This window comes from Cornus florida, unplaced genomic scaffold (assembly GCF_030987335.1).
Source record: "Cornus florida cultivar Cherokee Brave unplaced genomic scaffold, ASM3098733v1 CherokeeBrave_3.0.0_Hap2_Chr07, whole genome shotgun sequence".
In the NCBI taxonomy this organism is placed as follows: domain Eukaryota; kingdom Viridiplantae; phylum Streptophyta; class Magnoliopsida; order Cornales; family Cornaceae; genus Cornus; species Cornus florida.
This window is the reverse complement of record NW_026775577.1, coordinates 8,288,061-8,304,053: the sequence shown is the minus strand read 5'-3', so window position 1 is coordinate 8,304,053 and position 15,993 is coordinate 8,288,061. Positions and strand designations below refer to the sequence as shown.

Below are 15,993 nucleotides of genomic sequence, written 5' to 3'. Positions count from 1 at the left end.
GACAACCACCCAAATCCGTAACGAGCTTTTTAGAAGTATTTTGTTAATATCCCTCCAATTACACTTTGTTTTGGTCAGTACTAGAACTTGGTGGTAATAATACAGAAGTATTTTGTTCCAATCTAGGAGGAGAAGATAGGATGGGTTTAGGTGGAATTTGCAAGGATTGAAGGCTTCCTTCTAACATTTCTACCACAATAGTCATTGATGGACTATTAGTCCGAATGCACCACAAACTCACTGTGCGCATTTTCCTTCTTGTTTCTTTTTCCTCGCCATTTGTAACACCATTAAGATCCTCATTGTGTTCCAATTGTGTGTAAATGCAATCCAGAAAATATACTTCACTTGAATGAACTGTTCTAGCTCCAATATTTTTTTTTCCACTAACCATTTCAAGAACCATCATTCCGCAGCTGTAGACCTAAGATTTTTGAGACACCCCTCCAAAATTTCCAGAAATTAAATACTTCAAGAACAATATATTCAACTGTTCCTCTTGCACCTACCGTCCATATAATACTCATTGGTGGGAGTGTATGGTGGTGTGGTGACGGTGGGGCTGGTAGGAGGAGGAGATGGAGGACGGTGGAAAGGTAAAGAGTAGTGAAGGTGTTCATTAGTGTTGAGCTATGGAAGCTAAAAATTGATTAGGTAGTGAATTGTTTGAAGCTAAGTGGGGTGAAGATAGGCTCATTTATAGTCTTTATCAAGTAAGAAAAACTTTAACGTGCAAGGAGATAGTGCAAAAATATTTTATGTTGCTTTTTAATTGCCTATTTTAGTTCAATTACTTTGCAGCAGAATAATTCAATTAAGAAAAATAAATTAGACTAAGGAAACAAGGCAAATTATTAATTATAATGGCGGCTAAAGATCAAGTGCAATGAAGAAGCAAATTATTAATTATAATGGCTGCTAAAGATCTAGTGCAATGAAGGAGTTCTTGAGATACTTTTTTCATATTCTATTCGAATGCCATGGTGGATTTTCTCTCTCCTATGTCGTTGTACTCGATTTTAATTACACCTAGCTTAAATATGATTTTATTGGCTTTTCAATTTTTATTTTTTGGGGAATTTTTCTTTACTGCTTTCACATACCTTGCTTAACAGACAGAGAGGAGGGAGAAATATAAATAAACAAGTTGTCTAAAGAATAATTTGTTAAGGAATAATTTTGTTCAAAAAATTCCCTCAGACAATCACTTAAACAGATATCAGTTAAAAACACCAATAGTTGAGGGGGGGTTTTGCCAAAAATATTCATGAGGGGGTTTTTTTGCAACTGACTAATCGAGGTTCTTTTTTGCAATTCGCCCTTTTTTTTTTTTTTTTTTTTTTTCTTACTAATCTTTCATCAATATAATAATGATATACCTTTTTCAAAGTGGTTAAAATTTCTTTATTTTTTTAAAAAAATTGAAACAATTGCTAGAAGAAAATTATTTTTGTAACAATATTTTTTCTAAGACACCCCTCCAAAATTCCTAGAAATTAAATACTTCAAGGGCAATGTATCCAACTGTTCCTCTTGCACCTACCATCCACGTAATACTTGTTGGTGGGAATGTATGGTGGTGTGGTGACGGCGGGGCTGGTGGGGAGGAGGAGGAGATGGAGGACAGTGGAGAGGTAAAGAGTAAGGAATGGTGTGTATTAGTGTTGAGCTATTGAAGCTAAAAATTGATTGGGTAGTGAATTGTTTGAAGCTAAGTGGGGTGAAGATAGGCTCATTTATAGTTTTTATCAAGTAAGAAAAACTTTAATGGGTAAGGAGATAGTGCAAAAATAACTTTTGTTGCTTTTTAATTGCCTAGTTTAATCCCATTACTTTGCAGCAACATAATTCAATTAAGAAAAATAAATTAAACTAAGAAAACAAGGCAAATTATTAATTATAATGACTGCTAAAGATCAAGTGCAGTGAAGCAGTTCTTTAGCTACTTTTTCCATCTTTTATTAGAAGGCGATTTTCTCTCTCCTGTGTCGCTGTACTCGATTTTAATTATACCAAACTTAAATATGATTTTATTGGCTTTTAAATCTTTATTTTTTTTGGAATTTTTCTTTACGCTTTCACATACCTCGTTTGAAGGATAGAGAGGAGAGAGAAAAAAAAAAAAAATTTAAGTTATCGAATAATAATCTGTTAAAGGATAATTTTGTCCTAATCATTTAAACGGATATCAGTTAGAAACACCACATTGGAATAGTTTTATTTTTTGTGTCATTTAAACGGATATCAGTTAGAAACACCACATTGGAATAGTTTTGTTTTTTGTGCCGGGGCCCCGCGGCGCACGGCCCGCGGGGGGGGGGGGGGAATACAATTGATTTCTTAACTTTTAATTACATAATCTTATTTTAGCCTCCAAACTCTTATTCCTGGCTTCGCCTTGCCTATATTCAAATTCAAATAATATATATCTATATCTATGTTTATACTTATTATTAAAAGTACAAAGAATTTCAATGTATTACTTATTTTTATAATAAATGAATAATAAATTTACCTTCCTTTTGGAATCCACCTTCCTTATAATATTAATATACTTTATAATACTAATAATAATATTATAATTGTACGAAATATTAAAATTCAAAAAAGGATAATACTAATAATAATACTATAGTTGTATGAAATATTGAAATTGGGTTAAGTGTAAAAAAAACTCTCTACTATTACTATTGATATAATGCAAAAAGGTCCCTTGTGATATAGAACCCCCTATACTATCAACTTGGTGCAAATAGGTCTATGTGTGGTATAAAATGACTATAATACCCTCACCTCAGTTGAATAAATTAATAACTATAAATACAGGCCATGTAAAATGACTTTTTTTTATTCAATTTGTATAAAATTGTGTTTGTTTGGGATAAGAATAAAATAAACCTTAATTTGTATAAAATTGAAATAAACTAAACTAAAAAAACTTAAAACTGGATATAATAAAAACCGAAACCAAACACTTCGTCATAATAAAGATGGGGTATACCAATAGCGCAACGCCTTATTCAAGCAACTGTCTGTTTCACACCCCAATGCTTCACCCTGATTAGAAGACTTAATGGGAATGCCTTCTCTATACACAATGAAATCCTCATACATTTATTTGAGGAAGAAAATCGCCATATCTTCTAAAAACTTTATTACTTGATGTAGAAGGTCGAATGTTTTCTTGGTTTTTTTGGTGTGACAGCTTCAAGGAAAATATTTATGCAATCTTGTACCATTGTCTCCCCACTTACTATTCAAATAGGTAAACCCTGATTCCATCCCCCTGAATTCCCCACCTCTGCTACAATAGCATTCTAGCCGAATAATTGTTTGTGCCTTAAATCAAACTGTGTTGGACAATTAACATGAATTTTCTAAATAATTTTTAATATAATATTTGTAATTAGTTTTTATTCCAATTATCATGGATTATGCCAGAATTCAGACCTGTTGAATTTTTATACATTCCTTTCATAAGATTAAAATATATATATATATATATATATATATATATATATATTAAAAACCACAAATAATTGTTTAAAAAACAAACTGATATAGGAAAACAAATATTGAGAAGAGGCCTCAGAGATCTTGGTGGATACAAAATCATCAGATGCATTCAGGAGGAAAGTAGCAAATATCAATATCACATCACCGGCCGCAAATATATATATTTTCTTTCAATATCAAATCCATAACCAAATAATTTATTTATTTAACTAAAAAAATATAAAATATATAATCAATACATACATATATGTATATATATATAAGAATGAGGAGATTGAAGATCCATGATGAGTCAGAAGCAGCTGGTTGTAAGATCATGGTAAATCATTGCAGTTCGACAACACAAGCGCCGGAAGGAGGACTAACCCAAGAGAGAGAGGGAGGAGAGAGAAGGGTACAGGGGGAGTAACATGCACATATGGGTTAGGGGTAAAATGGAAATCAAAAAGATAAAATAGAGTTTTCATATTTAGTTTTTGTCAAAAAAGTGGTCTGACGGACTTATTTGTATTTTTTTTGAATTTTATAGACTAATATAGACATTTTAAAAAAGTAAGGACGCACAAACCCTATATATTTCTAATTTTTTTGCACTTAACCCTATTGAAATTCAATAAATAAAAAAATTACATAGGGAATATATGATATTAAAAAATTAAAATACTGAAATTCAATAAATCAGCAGGGAAAAATTATTTTCTTATTAGAAGAAGCTCGAAGAAAAATCTCCTCTTTTAAATCTTGTTACAAGAAGAGAAAAGCAGGAAGATGCAGAAAAATAATTTTAAGAGAACATACTCAACGCAGCTCCCTGGCTCAGTGGCGTTGTTTTGGCAGCCACATGTGTCATCGTAGAAGGATGATAGAGAAACACAGCAATTTGGAGTTTTCTGAGCCAAAAATTGCGAATATGTGCATATAACATTCCATGTCACTGCCATGACAGAAAGATGGGATTATTATCCAATAAGTTTAAAGGTACCGGTCTAAATATCTTCATTAGCACCCTTTGGAGACACAAAAAAACTCGTCATGACAATATGACTGCGTATGATGCTTCTCTAAATATTGACACAAGTCTTAAATAACTCAAACACCTTGCAATAGAAAATCAACAGCCATTTTGAAAGAATTTGTTCCCGAAATTATGATTGTTTAAATAACAACATTATAACATGCATTTCAGTTCCGGACACCATAAACTCAATGATGTATTGACCTTCCTAAGCTATAGTTTTAGATTTCTTCCAGTAGCAACGTTACTTTTAGATTCATCTGTTTTCTCAGCTATGAAATGACTGTATAATTGTGCAGGTTTGGCCTTCAAGCATGAAATAAACATTAATAAGTCTAACTGAAGTACTCTACAATCTCTGTCCGGTAACTTACTCATAGCCTGTGTGACTCTCCTTCCATCTTGGCTAACAAATCTGGTAGGTTTAACAATTTTTACAGGTCCACAAGTATAACCCGGTCCAGGTGCTTGCAAGGTGAAGTTCTTGGGCACACGAACTGTTTTGTTAGTGGTTCCAGCTGCACCCACACTAACCTGGAATGAGCTCGCACAATTGTTTGGATCTTGCCCGCATGAGTTGATTACTCCTCCCTTGCAGCAATTCGCAATTTGCTGGTTGTAAGGAGTTCCCGGCAATAAGTCCACAACCGTTGGATCCTTCTTGCAGGAATGCGGAATGTTCCCTTTGTATTTTGAACAATCTCCTTGCTCTGTAGTTTGGGCTCCCATCATGCTCCATATCACCTCCTCTTTTGCCCATGTCCATCATAGCGTCCATCCTGGTGCTTGAATGCGACGATATTCTGGAAGTTGAACATTGTGACAACAGCCTGTGCAATTTCCAGTGAGGAGCTGTTTAAATATTTAATGCAGGGAAGAAAGGTACATTGAAGTATTGCTGCAAGTTTTGGACATGATTGAAAGAATTATTTTTTTGTTTTTTAAAAATCCGATTTGAATCAGTTTTTTAATGAGATCAAGCATTCTAAGAGGTGCCCCTCTGACCTAATTAAAGCTAAAAAGAATTTTTGCAAATCCGAAAGAAATTATCAACTACAATTGTCAAAAATAAAGCCACCTTTTTTTATCAACACTGGAAAATGAACTTAGGAAAATGATAACCATTTCATACGGAGTAGTAACAACAACAGCACCCATAACCATTTCGTAGAATACAAATGATTAGCGCAGTTTCTTGTAAGAATTAACTTAATTCTAAATAAATTTGAAAGTATAATTCAAAAGGGTATAAAAGTCAGAAAACGCGATTGAATACTAGTTTACTGGTACTTACAACATAGCCATCTGGAGTCCAGCTAATAACTTCCCATTTAATCGTAATATTTCCATTTGGGTCAAGTGGATCATAGGCTTCTGAAAAACCAACCGGCAAGAAAGGTTAATAACCAGAGAAAATAGGAGCCCAAATTAATGTTAGGACACAGTTGAACAGAAAACCTATAAATCAAATTTCTTTTCATTGTGAAATTAATAACAAAAGTCCTTGTAGAGCTAAGGAGACACATAATAATCTTAGATCACATATCCAAAAATCCTTTATCTAATAAAGATGTCATTTCAAAAAATAAAAATTGTTCTTTGTTTGCAAGGCAGATGAAATGCAAAGCTCCTTAAATACGGATTGTTCTTAAATTATCATGTAAAATTCTGCGTTAATGCTTTACATTATCTAATTTGCAGCAACATTTCCATATCTACACCGAACTACAAAAATCATGTTGGGATTGCAAAACATTAAAAATAAGAGAAATTTATTTATTTATTTATTTTTAATTTTTTAATTTTAATTTTAATTTTTTTTTTTTTTTTTTTTTTTTTTTTTTTTTTTTTCAATTTGGCGCATTCAGCAAATAAATAGATTTAATTCACCTCCAAAGTTTGACAATGATTATGTTTAAGATAAGAAAGAACAGATAAAGAAGTTTAGGTGCAAAAATTAGTCAACTTTGAAAAGGCAATGCATAGAAGTCAACGCACTTAGAGAAAATGACAATGACAGATTCAAGGTAAAAGAATAATGATAGTGCAAATGCTGCGTATTATCTTTTATTGGGGACTTGCCCTTATTTATACAAATGTATTCAGAACGCCTTACTTGTCTTCCAAATTCATTCTAATGTATTTGTTCCATATGAGGTATTTTTTTTATATAGGGTTCTTTCTTCATTTAGCTCCTTCCATGTGAGGTTACTTCGATGCCATGATTGATCTGATCCGAATCATGAAAAATGTTTGTCAAGGTTTGATCAAGAACAGATTAAGCCGATCTTGTATTGGGCTGATGATGACTCTTTTGGGTTTGATCAAACTGGGCCTTGGAAGTCTAGTGGCCCAAAAGAAATCGGTCCGTGGTCGGTTCATATTAGTAGAGGAGATGTTTGCCCCCACGAAGTGTGTTATCTATGTCTCCAATTCTGGAATTCCTAGAGACACAATTCCTGGAAATTCAGGAGCTAAGTATTTGATTGCAACTTGAAACACATTTTTAACCAGGAATAAAGAAACAGAGTGAAAATTTCTTGGACAAAATAAATATTGGGAAAGAGAAAGTAGATCTAATTTAGGATTGAATTTTCTCTGCATCATAATAACAAACACAAATCCTTCTCTTTCCAGTTCAATTGTTTCATCATCTTCATTACAAGGTAAGTTAAAAGCTTAATCACTATTCACCACATATAGAGAGAGAGAGATCAAGTTCTTACTACTTTGGAATTTTCTTATAATCCATTTTCAAGAAAAGCTAAAATTAGAGCTAAATCTCAAGTTCAACTACTAAAATTCATTAAAATGAGCATCAAACAGAAATCCAAAACAACAAAAATGCCTGAAATGGATGACCGAAGGAACCCATTTCCTCATTTTCCAATTCCATCAGTCAATTAGGCTTCAAGAAGCCGTATACACTAAAACGAGTCAAATCTTTGAAGGTACCCAAAACCCATTAACCACGCATCAATAAACAGCTACAAGACTCCAAATTTAGTGAGATTAATAAATAGAAGAGACATAAATGTGCTAACCTGTTGAACTAAAGCTGAAGCAAGAAAGATAGAACACAAGAACACAGGTCCAAGTGGTGAACTTGGTCACAGATCTGAAGCAGAATCCCATTTCTTGTTGCAAATGCTCAATTTTTTTCGGTTGGTTCCTGCTCAAGATCTGCAACACAGAGAGAGAGAGAGAGTAGAGAGAGAGAGAGAGCCGTGGTGACTGGCTTTTCCACACTCTCCCATGGCAGGTTCGTTTAAGATTATTAGTAGGTAAGCGGACCAATGTAGATTTGTAGCATTAAAAAGATTGCTATTTGTTAAACAAGTCAATGTTCTTGTTATCATTTAGTTGTTAAATATGATTTTTTGCAATTCTATACACAATAATTATTGATGCAATTGATTGAAGATATCCAGCTTCTTTTATCTTGAAGAGTTGACTTTTCAATCAAATTTATTCACAGGGAAGGCAACAAAGCCGTCCATTGGTTAGCCCAGTATGCAATGAGAATTAAAGATTCAGTCTGTTTCTTTTCTTCTTTTCCACCTTCCTTGGTTGACATTGTGGAAATGGAATGTCTTTTTTTGATACTTGCTTTATGCTAATGAAATTTTCTTACCTTGAAAAAAAAAAAAAAAAAAAAGAAGAAAAAAAAGTCATTCTTTGACAGCTAAATATTGCTGTAAACTAGTGACAGCTAAATTAAAGAATAAATAAATTTTTTTTTTCCAATAATATTAAAGAATAAAGAAAAATGTTTTTTTTAAAAATAATAATAATTGAATTTTTTTTTTTAAATCTTATTTGAAATTCAAATGTCTCACTTGTTTCTATAAGAATTTGAACACTAATGTTGTGTCCAATAGAAAGGAAGGAAGAGGTGTAGAGAGAAAATATAAAAGACGGAATAATTTTTCTTCATTTAGTATGAATGAAACAAGGAAAGAAGGGAAAATTTCTCCCTTACAAATTTTCTTCATTCGATAGGAATGATACAAGGAAACAAAGAAAAATAGGAAGAAAAGAGGGAAGATAAGTGTATTGTTATAAAAGTTTTAAATTAGAGTACAATTAATATTATAAATATTATTGGATATAATGGTAAAAACAATTAAAACTTCTTCTTTTCGAACATAGAAAATTTTAGTTTATTCTTTTCTCTTTTATCTAACCGAACAAAAACTAATGAAAATGCACAATCTATTCGCTAGGTACTTATCCATCCCCTTATTCTCTCTCTTTCATCCATTTTTTTTTTCCCTAGCTACCAAATAGAGCATAAACTTTTTCCTTTGCATTGTAAAGAAGGAAAAAAAATTCTCTTCAATTAGTTTCTCAGTAGGATGTCTAGTGAGTATGTAACGGTGATTATTAATATCACCTCTCTAACATAGTCTTGTTATCACTAAGTCAACAAAAAAATTTACTTTTGTTTTGACATATATATACGAATATCACTCTATTATATTATAAAGAGTATATCTAAAATTTGGCCTATAAAATATGTACACTTTTTTTTTTTGAATGGTGAATACATACATAAAAAGATTAAGATTTATTAAATTCATAAAGTTCAATTTAATTATCTCAATTCAACAAAGACTTGTGCGGTTTATTTCGTTGGGATTATTTCGTTTGAGTGCATGAATATATCTATATATGGTATTATTTTTTCATCATTATTTCGTTAGTCCATTATGTAAGCAACTAAGCATCCACTTATACCTCAATGGTCTGCGAGAATAATGAAGTATCTGTATGATATTATCACGGATTTTCAATTCAAGCCAACTAAATTGATCCACTTCAATGACATGCAAAAATGCCATAATTTGACAAAAAAAATTGATGTGAAATTAATTGATTGAGTCACATTCTCTTTCCTTTCATTTCTTTCTTTTCAACTTATTTGTAATTAAGCACCTTTAGAATGATTTGTTTTGTAGCTAAATAATCCTGGAACTATTATGAACTGGATTTTGGATTCCACGCAGAGTATGAAACTGAGTTGTTCTTGTTGCAAAGGTTCAACTAGGTCAGTTTCTGGTTTTGAAAGAACGTTGTGTTTGTCTAAAAAAGTAAATTACATTTCCTTTGGCATACATATTATACTTAAAATTTATACGAACTATGATACGAGACCTAAAATTCAGAATAGGGCACTTAATTGATTGTTTTCATCAAGTAAAACTGCAAAGATGTACTTAAGGATAGCCATTGCAACTTTCCAAAACTGCAAGATAAATGGATTTTTTATTTAGCCAAACAGAGTGTAATGAGTATAAACTTTTCTTCAAGAAAATATACTAGGAATAAATCACTTGACATTCTTGAATAATAATGAGTACTACAAGATTGCTGTGGTAATTAAGCCAAGCAATGCAACAATCCTACTTTCGCTACAGTTCAAGATAAGCTCGACGCTTTGATTGCCAACCCAAGACCAAGGCGAGCGTCGCAAGGCAACAAATGCACCTAAGACACGCATGAAGCGTGGTAGACGAGTCGGTTCAAAAGATATTGTTTCTCATAGGATAAAATCACGAGGAACAATGAGGAAATCCAGAGCCTTGTCAAAAGGCAAAAAGGAAAACCATAAAGATATATGATTGATACTATACTTCCATTCAATTCAAAACCCCTTTTTTTCAGTCTGTACTAGAACTTTGTTGTAATATTGCAGAAGAATTTTGTTCCAACCTAGGAGGAGAAGATAGTATGGGTTTAGGTGGAACTTGCAAGGATTGAAGGCTTCCTTCCAACATTTCTACAACAACAGTCATTGATGGGCGATTTTCTGGATTTGTCTGAATGCACCACAAACTCACTATAGTCATTTTTCTTCTTGTTTCTTTTTCCTCTTCGGATGTAACACCATTAAGATCCTCATTGTGTTCCAATTGCTCGTAAATGTTGTCCGGAAAATATACTTCACTTGAATGGTCTGTTCTAGCTCCAGTGTCCTCTTTTCCACCAACCATTTCAAGAACCATCATTCCATAACTGTAGACATCAGATTTATGAGAGACCCCACCAAAATTCCTTGAAAATACTTCTGGAGCAATGTATCCAATTGTCCCTCTCGCACCCACCATCGACATGATACTATTTTTCCTTTGGCCTAATTTAGCAAGGCCGAAATCAGCGATTTTGGGGCAGAAGTCATCATCCAAAAGAATGTTCTGAGGTTTTATATCAAAATGAACAATCCTTGTACTACAACCTCGGTGTAAATACTCTAGTCCTCGAGCAACACCAACTGCAATTTGATACAATGCTTTGTAATCTAAATGATAGTTTGAATTTGGAGATCCATCACTGTAGATGAACTTATCGAGAGATCCATTGCTCATGAACTCATAAACTAGAGCTCTTTTGTTTCTCTCATAACAGAAACCTAAAAAAGTGACTACATTGACGTGGGAAGTTCTGCTAATGGTAGCAACTTCGTTGATAAATTCCTCACCATCACCCTTGGTCTCGCTCAGGACTTTCACTGCCACTAGCTGGTCACCAACTAATAGCTTCCCTTTGTACACGACACCATATCCCCCTTGGCCTAATTTGTCTGTGAATGAGTTGGTCATTCTTTTAATATTTGAATAACTATACCGCTTTGGAACATGGGAGTCAAAATTCCTAAAAAATGCCTCGACGTTTTGATCATTCTTTGTTTCCTTCCTCCATAAGTATGTTCTTCTAAAGTAGTGTATCACCAAAATAGAGACTAATAGAAGTCCAGCCACACCCGCTGAGATAAGAGTAAATTGAAGGAATGTCATGTATTCAGATTTATATATGCACCATATCTTAAATACGCTTATTGATGATGGATGAGTAAATAGGCAAAATATAGATTGTTTAAAAGAATTATTCGGACAGAGTAAAGAGAATTAGCTTAGTTTAAGTATGCGTATAGAAAGATTGGTATAATAATTATACTATAATTCCCTCAAATGAGCAAAATGAAAGGAACATAGAGATGTTATTTTGTTACCTACTACAATCTTCAGCCAGCTTCTAGTTGATCCTGTAAGACGAGAAAAATTAGTTGAATGCCCAGAAAATGTTGTCAAATTAAAAGTAACTAACATGTATAAGACACTACAATAATACAATGAACGACAAATGATAGAAGATATAACATAGGAGTAACTTTGTGACGAGTAATAATAGGAAGTGACAGTCCAATATATCATATTAATTTTATGCGAGTATGATATCATGAGACATTATAATGATATTAGTCTTTCACTCATATAAATCAATCGGACTCCAAATATCCTTATGATAAATAGTTAATTTTGTAGGAGCCGTAGATCTCACCTGACAACTTTGGGGTGGGGTTGAGTGTATCGGCTGTATAAGAATTAGGCCCGGCGAGACTACCGTCTGATTGATTCAATTTGAACAATTCCAAACCATTCAGAATCGCGTCATTGAAGGCAGGTTTGTCAGCCATGTTAGGGTGCATCTCGAGCCACAAGCCCTGTTTGCTCCGGCGACCATCAACTTCAGGGACCCGTACGACATAGTCTCTGTAAACCGGAATATTATTGCCACCACTCCAGAAAATCACATCAGCTTTTTCCTCAGCCGTTTGATTGTTAAGATATATAGTGAACACCCTCTGATTTTGTTTAGTCACGTCCACCATAAACTCGCAGAAATGAAGTCTTACAAGATAATCAAACCCAGAATCAACAGTAAAAATCCACGTCAAATTATAGGTAAGACTTTGGTCGCCCATTGTCCTTGCCGAAGTATAAACAATCTCGGGTGCAGTGTAAGCCGGTGTTTTCCAAGTGTAGTGGATCGGAACATACCTATGAGGTCTAAACCCTACAGCAGCACCATATATATACATGTCATCTTTATCCCAAGTCCGAAACACGCCGGTGTCATCGCCGAAATCATCACCACCAACGTTTAACCGGTAAAGGGTTTCAAGAACAGTGTTGTTATCAAAATAATAGAAGTAATCTGCACCCACGAGTGTGATGGGTTGATTATTGCCATGTCCGTAGAGATTGTCCGGAATCGAAACCAGCTCGATACCGTTAATGAAAGCATAAGAGTTTGGAGATGGTGAGAAGGTTATGTTAAGAAGCGTTTGGTTATCTTCGATGTTGATGATGAATTCTTTGACGAATGAAGTACCTTGATCGATTGAAATAGCCGTTAAAAAGGCACTGAAGTTGCTTAAGAGAGTGTAGTGATTGGAAGTGATGGAGAAGAAGAATTGAGTAGGGTCGAGGCCAGAGTAGGTGTTGGAGTAGAAGTAGAGGCGGAGGAATTTGGGACCGGCGGTGACGAAGAAGGTGTAGGTGAATGGGGAGTGGAAGATGCGGGCGGTTACGTAGGGGACTGTAGGAACGGTGGGTTCTTGGTAGGTGGCGGTGGAGGTTGAAGAAGAGTTAAGGGCGGTGTTGGAGAGAGTGAATTTGGAGTGGGCATCGCCCTCCCAGTTTCGTCCGGAGGTATCGGTGGTGTTGGAGACTGAGCCACAGTCAAGCAGGACAGAATAGGTGGGAGTGTAGGGTGACACCGCAGCGGTGGTTGGGAGAAGGAGGAGGTGAAGGACAGTGGAGAGGAAAAGAACAATGGAAGGGTTCATTGGGAAATGAATTCCTTCAGATCCGAGATAGTGCAATTAAGCAGAGGCTGGATGAAGATAAGGCTCCTTCACAGAGTCTTGGTCAAGGGAGAATAATAGATATAAACTGAAACATCAACTCACAGGACACACAGAAAAGTGTGAGGTACAAGTTTGTAATTGGTTAATTTCCGTTTTGATATGTTTAATTGAGCTGTAATTTTTATTTCAGAAAGCAAAATTACGAGTGCAAGTATGCCTAATGGATACTTGCCCGCCCCATTAAATATACATGGTAATTTATATATATATATATAAAAATATATAAAAAATTTAAATTAATGTCCCCTAAGATTATTATTTTCTAAATTTATTGTTTAATTTTCCAACTTTTTTTCTCTTTTACTATTTAAATTCCTTTAAAAAAGTTAAACTTCTTAAATTAAACTCTATTTTTTTTTTCTTTCATTTTTCTTCCCTTATTTTATTTTTAATCCCTTCTACTTCTTTAAATTCTTCTATTTTTCTGTTTCTCTTTTTCTTCTTCTTCTTCTCTCTCTCTCTCTTTCTTAACATTGCGCCCTCCTGAATTAAAATCCTGACTCCGCCTCTGCGTGCAAGCGAGTGTACTTCGGTTTGATAAAAATATCATATACTCAAATGTATGCGAGTGAGATACAAAATGCACATTTTATTTTTGTGTCATATTAGGTTGCTATTGAAGTTTTTGAAGTTCAAAGTCCAAACTGCCAAAGTCGTGAGTCACACAATTTTTCACCAGTTGAACTTGGTCGGTAGCTAAAGAAAAAAAAAAAATTCGAAACTTTTGATTTGCAATTGTTAAAGTCCAGGGTGACACTAAGTCCGTCTAGTCACACTTTACACGATTAAAATGAAATATCAGATTTATTCATATTCTTTTTTCTTTTTTAATTGATTAAAATTTGTGATAAATGCACAAAACTTGCTATTTTTTACTCAAAAATAATTATTTAATTAATCTTTTATATCATTTAAATGTTGTTATCCTTACTTTTCATATTTTATAGGAATTAATTTCCGAATGAGAATTAAAGAAGCAAAAAAAAAAAAAAAAAAAAATTATAGCATTTATTAATAGGTGAATGAGAACACCAAAAGCATTGCAGGAGAAATGGTATAGTGCATAACTTACTTTATACGTGGTCTCAACTTCAAGTTTTGATTGCAGCATAATGCTTTATTTTTTATACTAGCTACAACAAATATCATCATCATCAAGTCGAATAATCTGAATTTTAAAATTATCTTTTTCCCTCTTATATTTTGAGAGATATATTTTGATTTTTAAATATTTCTTCTTCCCTCATGTATTTTGATTTTTCAAAATTTCTTTTTTCCCTCATAACTCATTCTCTCTAAACTAGGGGGAGGAATGAAGACTCAGGTGAATAGGGTAGAGTTAAAGAGGGTTTATTATGGCCTGTTTGGTTTGTTACTATGAAAACAGTTTTTTATTCTCAGAAAATTGAAAACAGAAAACGTATCGTACAAAAAAATTTATTTGATTAAATTTTCTAAAAATTATTTTTAAAAAACTTTATTTTCAGATAACTATAAAAGATTATTCTCTGAGAACAGATTTCTGTTTTCTGAGTTCTTGAGTTATGTTTTCAGAGTTACAAACCAATCAGGCCCTTACTTTCTTGTAATTTATTCTCATTCCACGAAAATATTTTAATGTTCATGTATTATTATTATTATTATTATTATTATTATTATTATTATCAACATGCTGGCTTAAACATCTTTCTCAAGGGACTGATGAAGCCACCATTAATAAAATGTATGTAATTTTTTTTTTTTTTCCTGTAAATTTTCCTCTTGAAAACATTTCTTTTACTCTGAGTTTTATGTATAAAAAAAATAAAAGGAGGATTATTCGTATTTACAAAATATTGGTAATTTGGAAAATGCCAACCTTTAAAAAGGGTAATTTGGAGAATGTCAACCTCTAATTTAGATAATATGTGTAAAAGGACTCACTTCGTATGAAAACAATGTTTTGCTTCACTATAAAATTATTTTTCTTCATTAAGAAGGCAAGGAAAATTGAAGCCCTCCCATCCCAACAAGGAGACGGGATGGACTTCAATTGCTACCATAATTAATTAAGGAAGTAGTTGATTTTTTTTTTTTTTTTTTTTTTTTTTTTTAACATTAAACGAAACACCATATCATTCAAAAGGAGGAAATATACAATTAGAGCTAAAAGCGTCTAACAGCCACTTGGACCAGACTCTCCACTCGAGATCAAAACATGCGGCTGCAAGAGCCTTTTTGCTCAACAAGTTAGCTACAATATTACCTTGGCGAGACACCTAAGCCAAGGAGGAACCATTGCATAAACAAAGGAGAGAGCATACATCGTGAAAAAGAACACATAAAGCCTCATCATTTGCTTGAAGGCGTATAATAGGCTGACAGTCCCCTTCCACGATGACATTGTGGTACACCCAAAGTCGGAGAAGAGACAAAAATTCCCTAAGAATTAAACCTTCCGCAATAGATGGACTCCCAACATTTAGTTGATTTAAAGAGATCTATTAACCCTTATCTTTACAATCAAATTAAAACCATGTCATGTGGCTATATTTGATGTGAAGTGGTCCCACATCGGGTACTTAAAGAGTTAACCCTGAAGCATTTTTTATATGGTGAACTTTACCACAAGGAATGCCATGGGAACTTCCCTCCATAGCCTAAAAGAAGTAGTGTAGGGAAGCTCCCATTTTTATCTTTCACACCTAACGACAGAGAAAAATTATTGCGATTTTAGCTTAGCCACAAAAATGCTGAACTAAAAATTATT

The 15,993-nt window shown here is 33.5% G+C and overlaps 1 protein-coding gene, 1 non-coding gene and 1 pseudogene across 2 annotated transcripts; all 3 read right to left on the bottom strand.

Annotated features, from left to right (window-relative positions):
* Positions 1–3,584: 3,584 nt before the first annotated feature.
* Positions 3,585–3,666, bottom strand: LOC132267749 (small nucleolar RNA SNORD24). Its single transcript, XR_009469089.1, has one exon. It is a non-coding gene; the product is annotated as a small nucleolar RNA SNORD24 (small nucleolar RNA).
* A 528-nt stretch (positions 3,667–4,194) lies between these two features.
* Positions 4,195–8,148, bottom strand: LOC132316003 (protein COBRA-like; annotated as a pseudogene).
* Positions 8,149–9,822: 1,674 nt separating this feature from the next.
* On the bottom strand, positions 9,823–13,214 carry LOC132316002 (probable receptor-like protein kinase At5g39020). The gene is made up of 3 exons (XM_059814485.1): positions 11,873–13,214; positions 11,544–11,576; positions 9,823–11,297 (listed from the first exon to the last, which is right to left on the bottom strand). The coding sequence occupies exons 1-3, from the start codon at positions 13,161–13,163 to the stop codon at positions 10,195–10,197; spliced, it is 2,427 nt and encodes an 808-aa protein (XP_059670468.1). The 5' UTR covers positions 13,164–13,214; the 3' UTR covers positions 9,823–10,194.
* Between the last annotated feature and the right edge of the window lie 2,779 nt (positions 13,215–15,993).

Coding starts and splice junctions, on each gene's coding strand:
- LOC132316002 (XM_059814485.1), bottom strand. CDS start 13,163: ATGAACCCTTCCATTGTTCTTTTCCTCTCCACTGTCCTTCACCTCCTC. Junction 11,577..11,872: donor CCCCACCCCAAAGTTGTCAG/GTGAGATCTACG, acceptor CTCGTCTTACAG/GATCAACTAGAAGCTGGCTG. Junction 11,298..11,543: donor CTGGCTGAAGATTGTAGTAG/GTAACAAAATAA, acceptor CTCTTATCTCAG/CGGGTGTGGCTGGACTTCTA.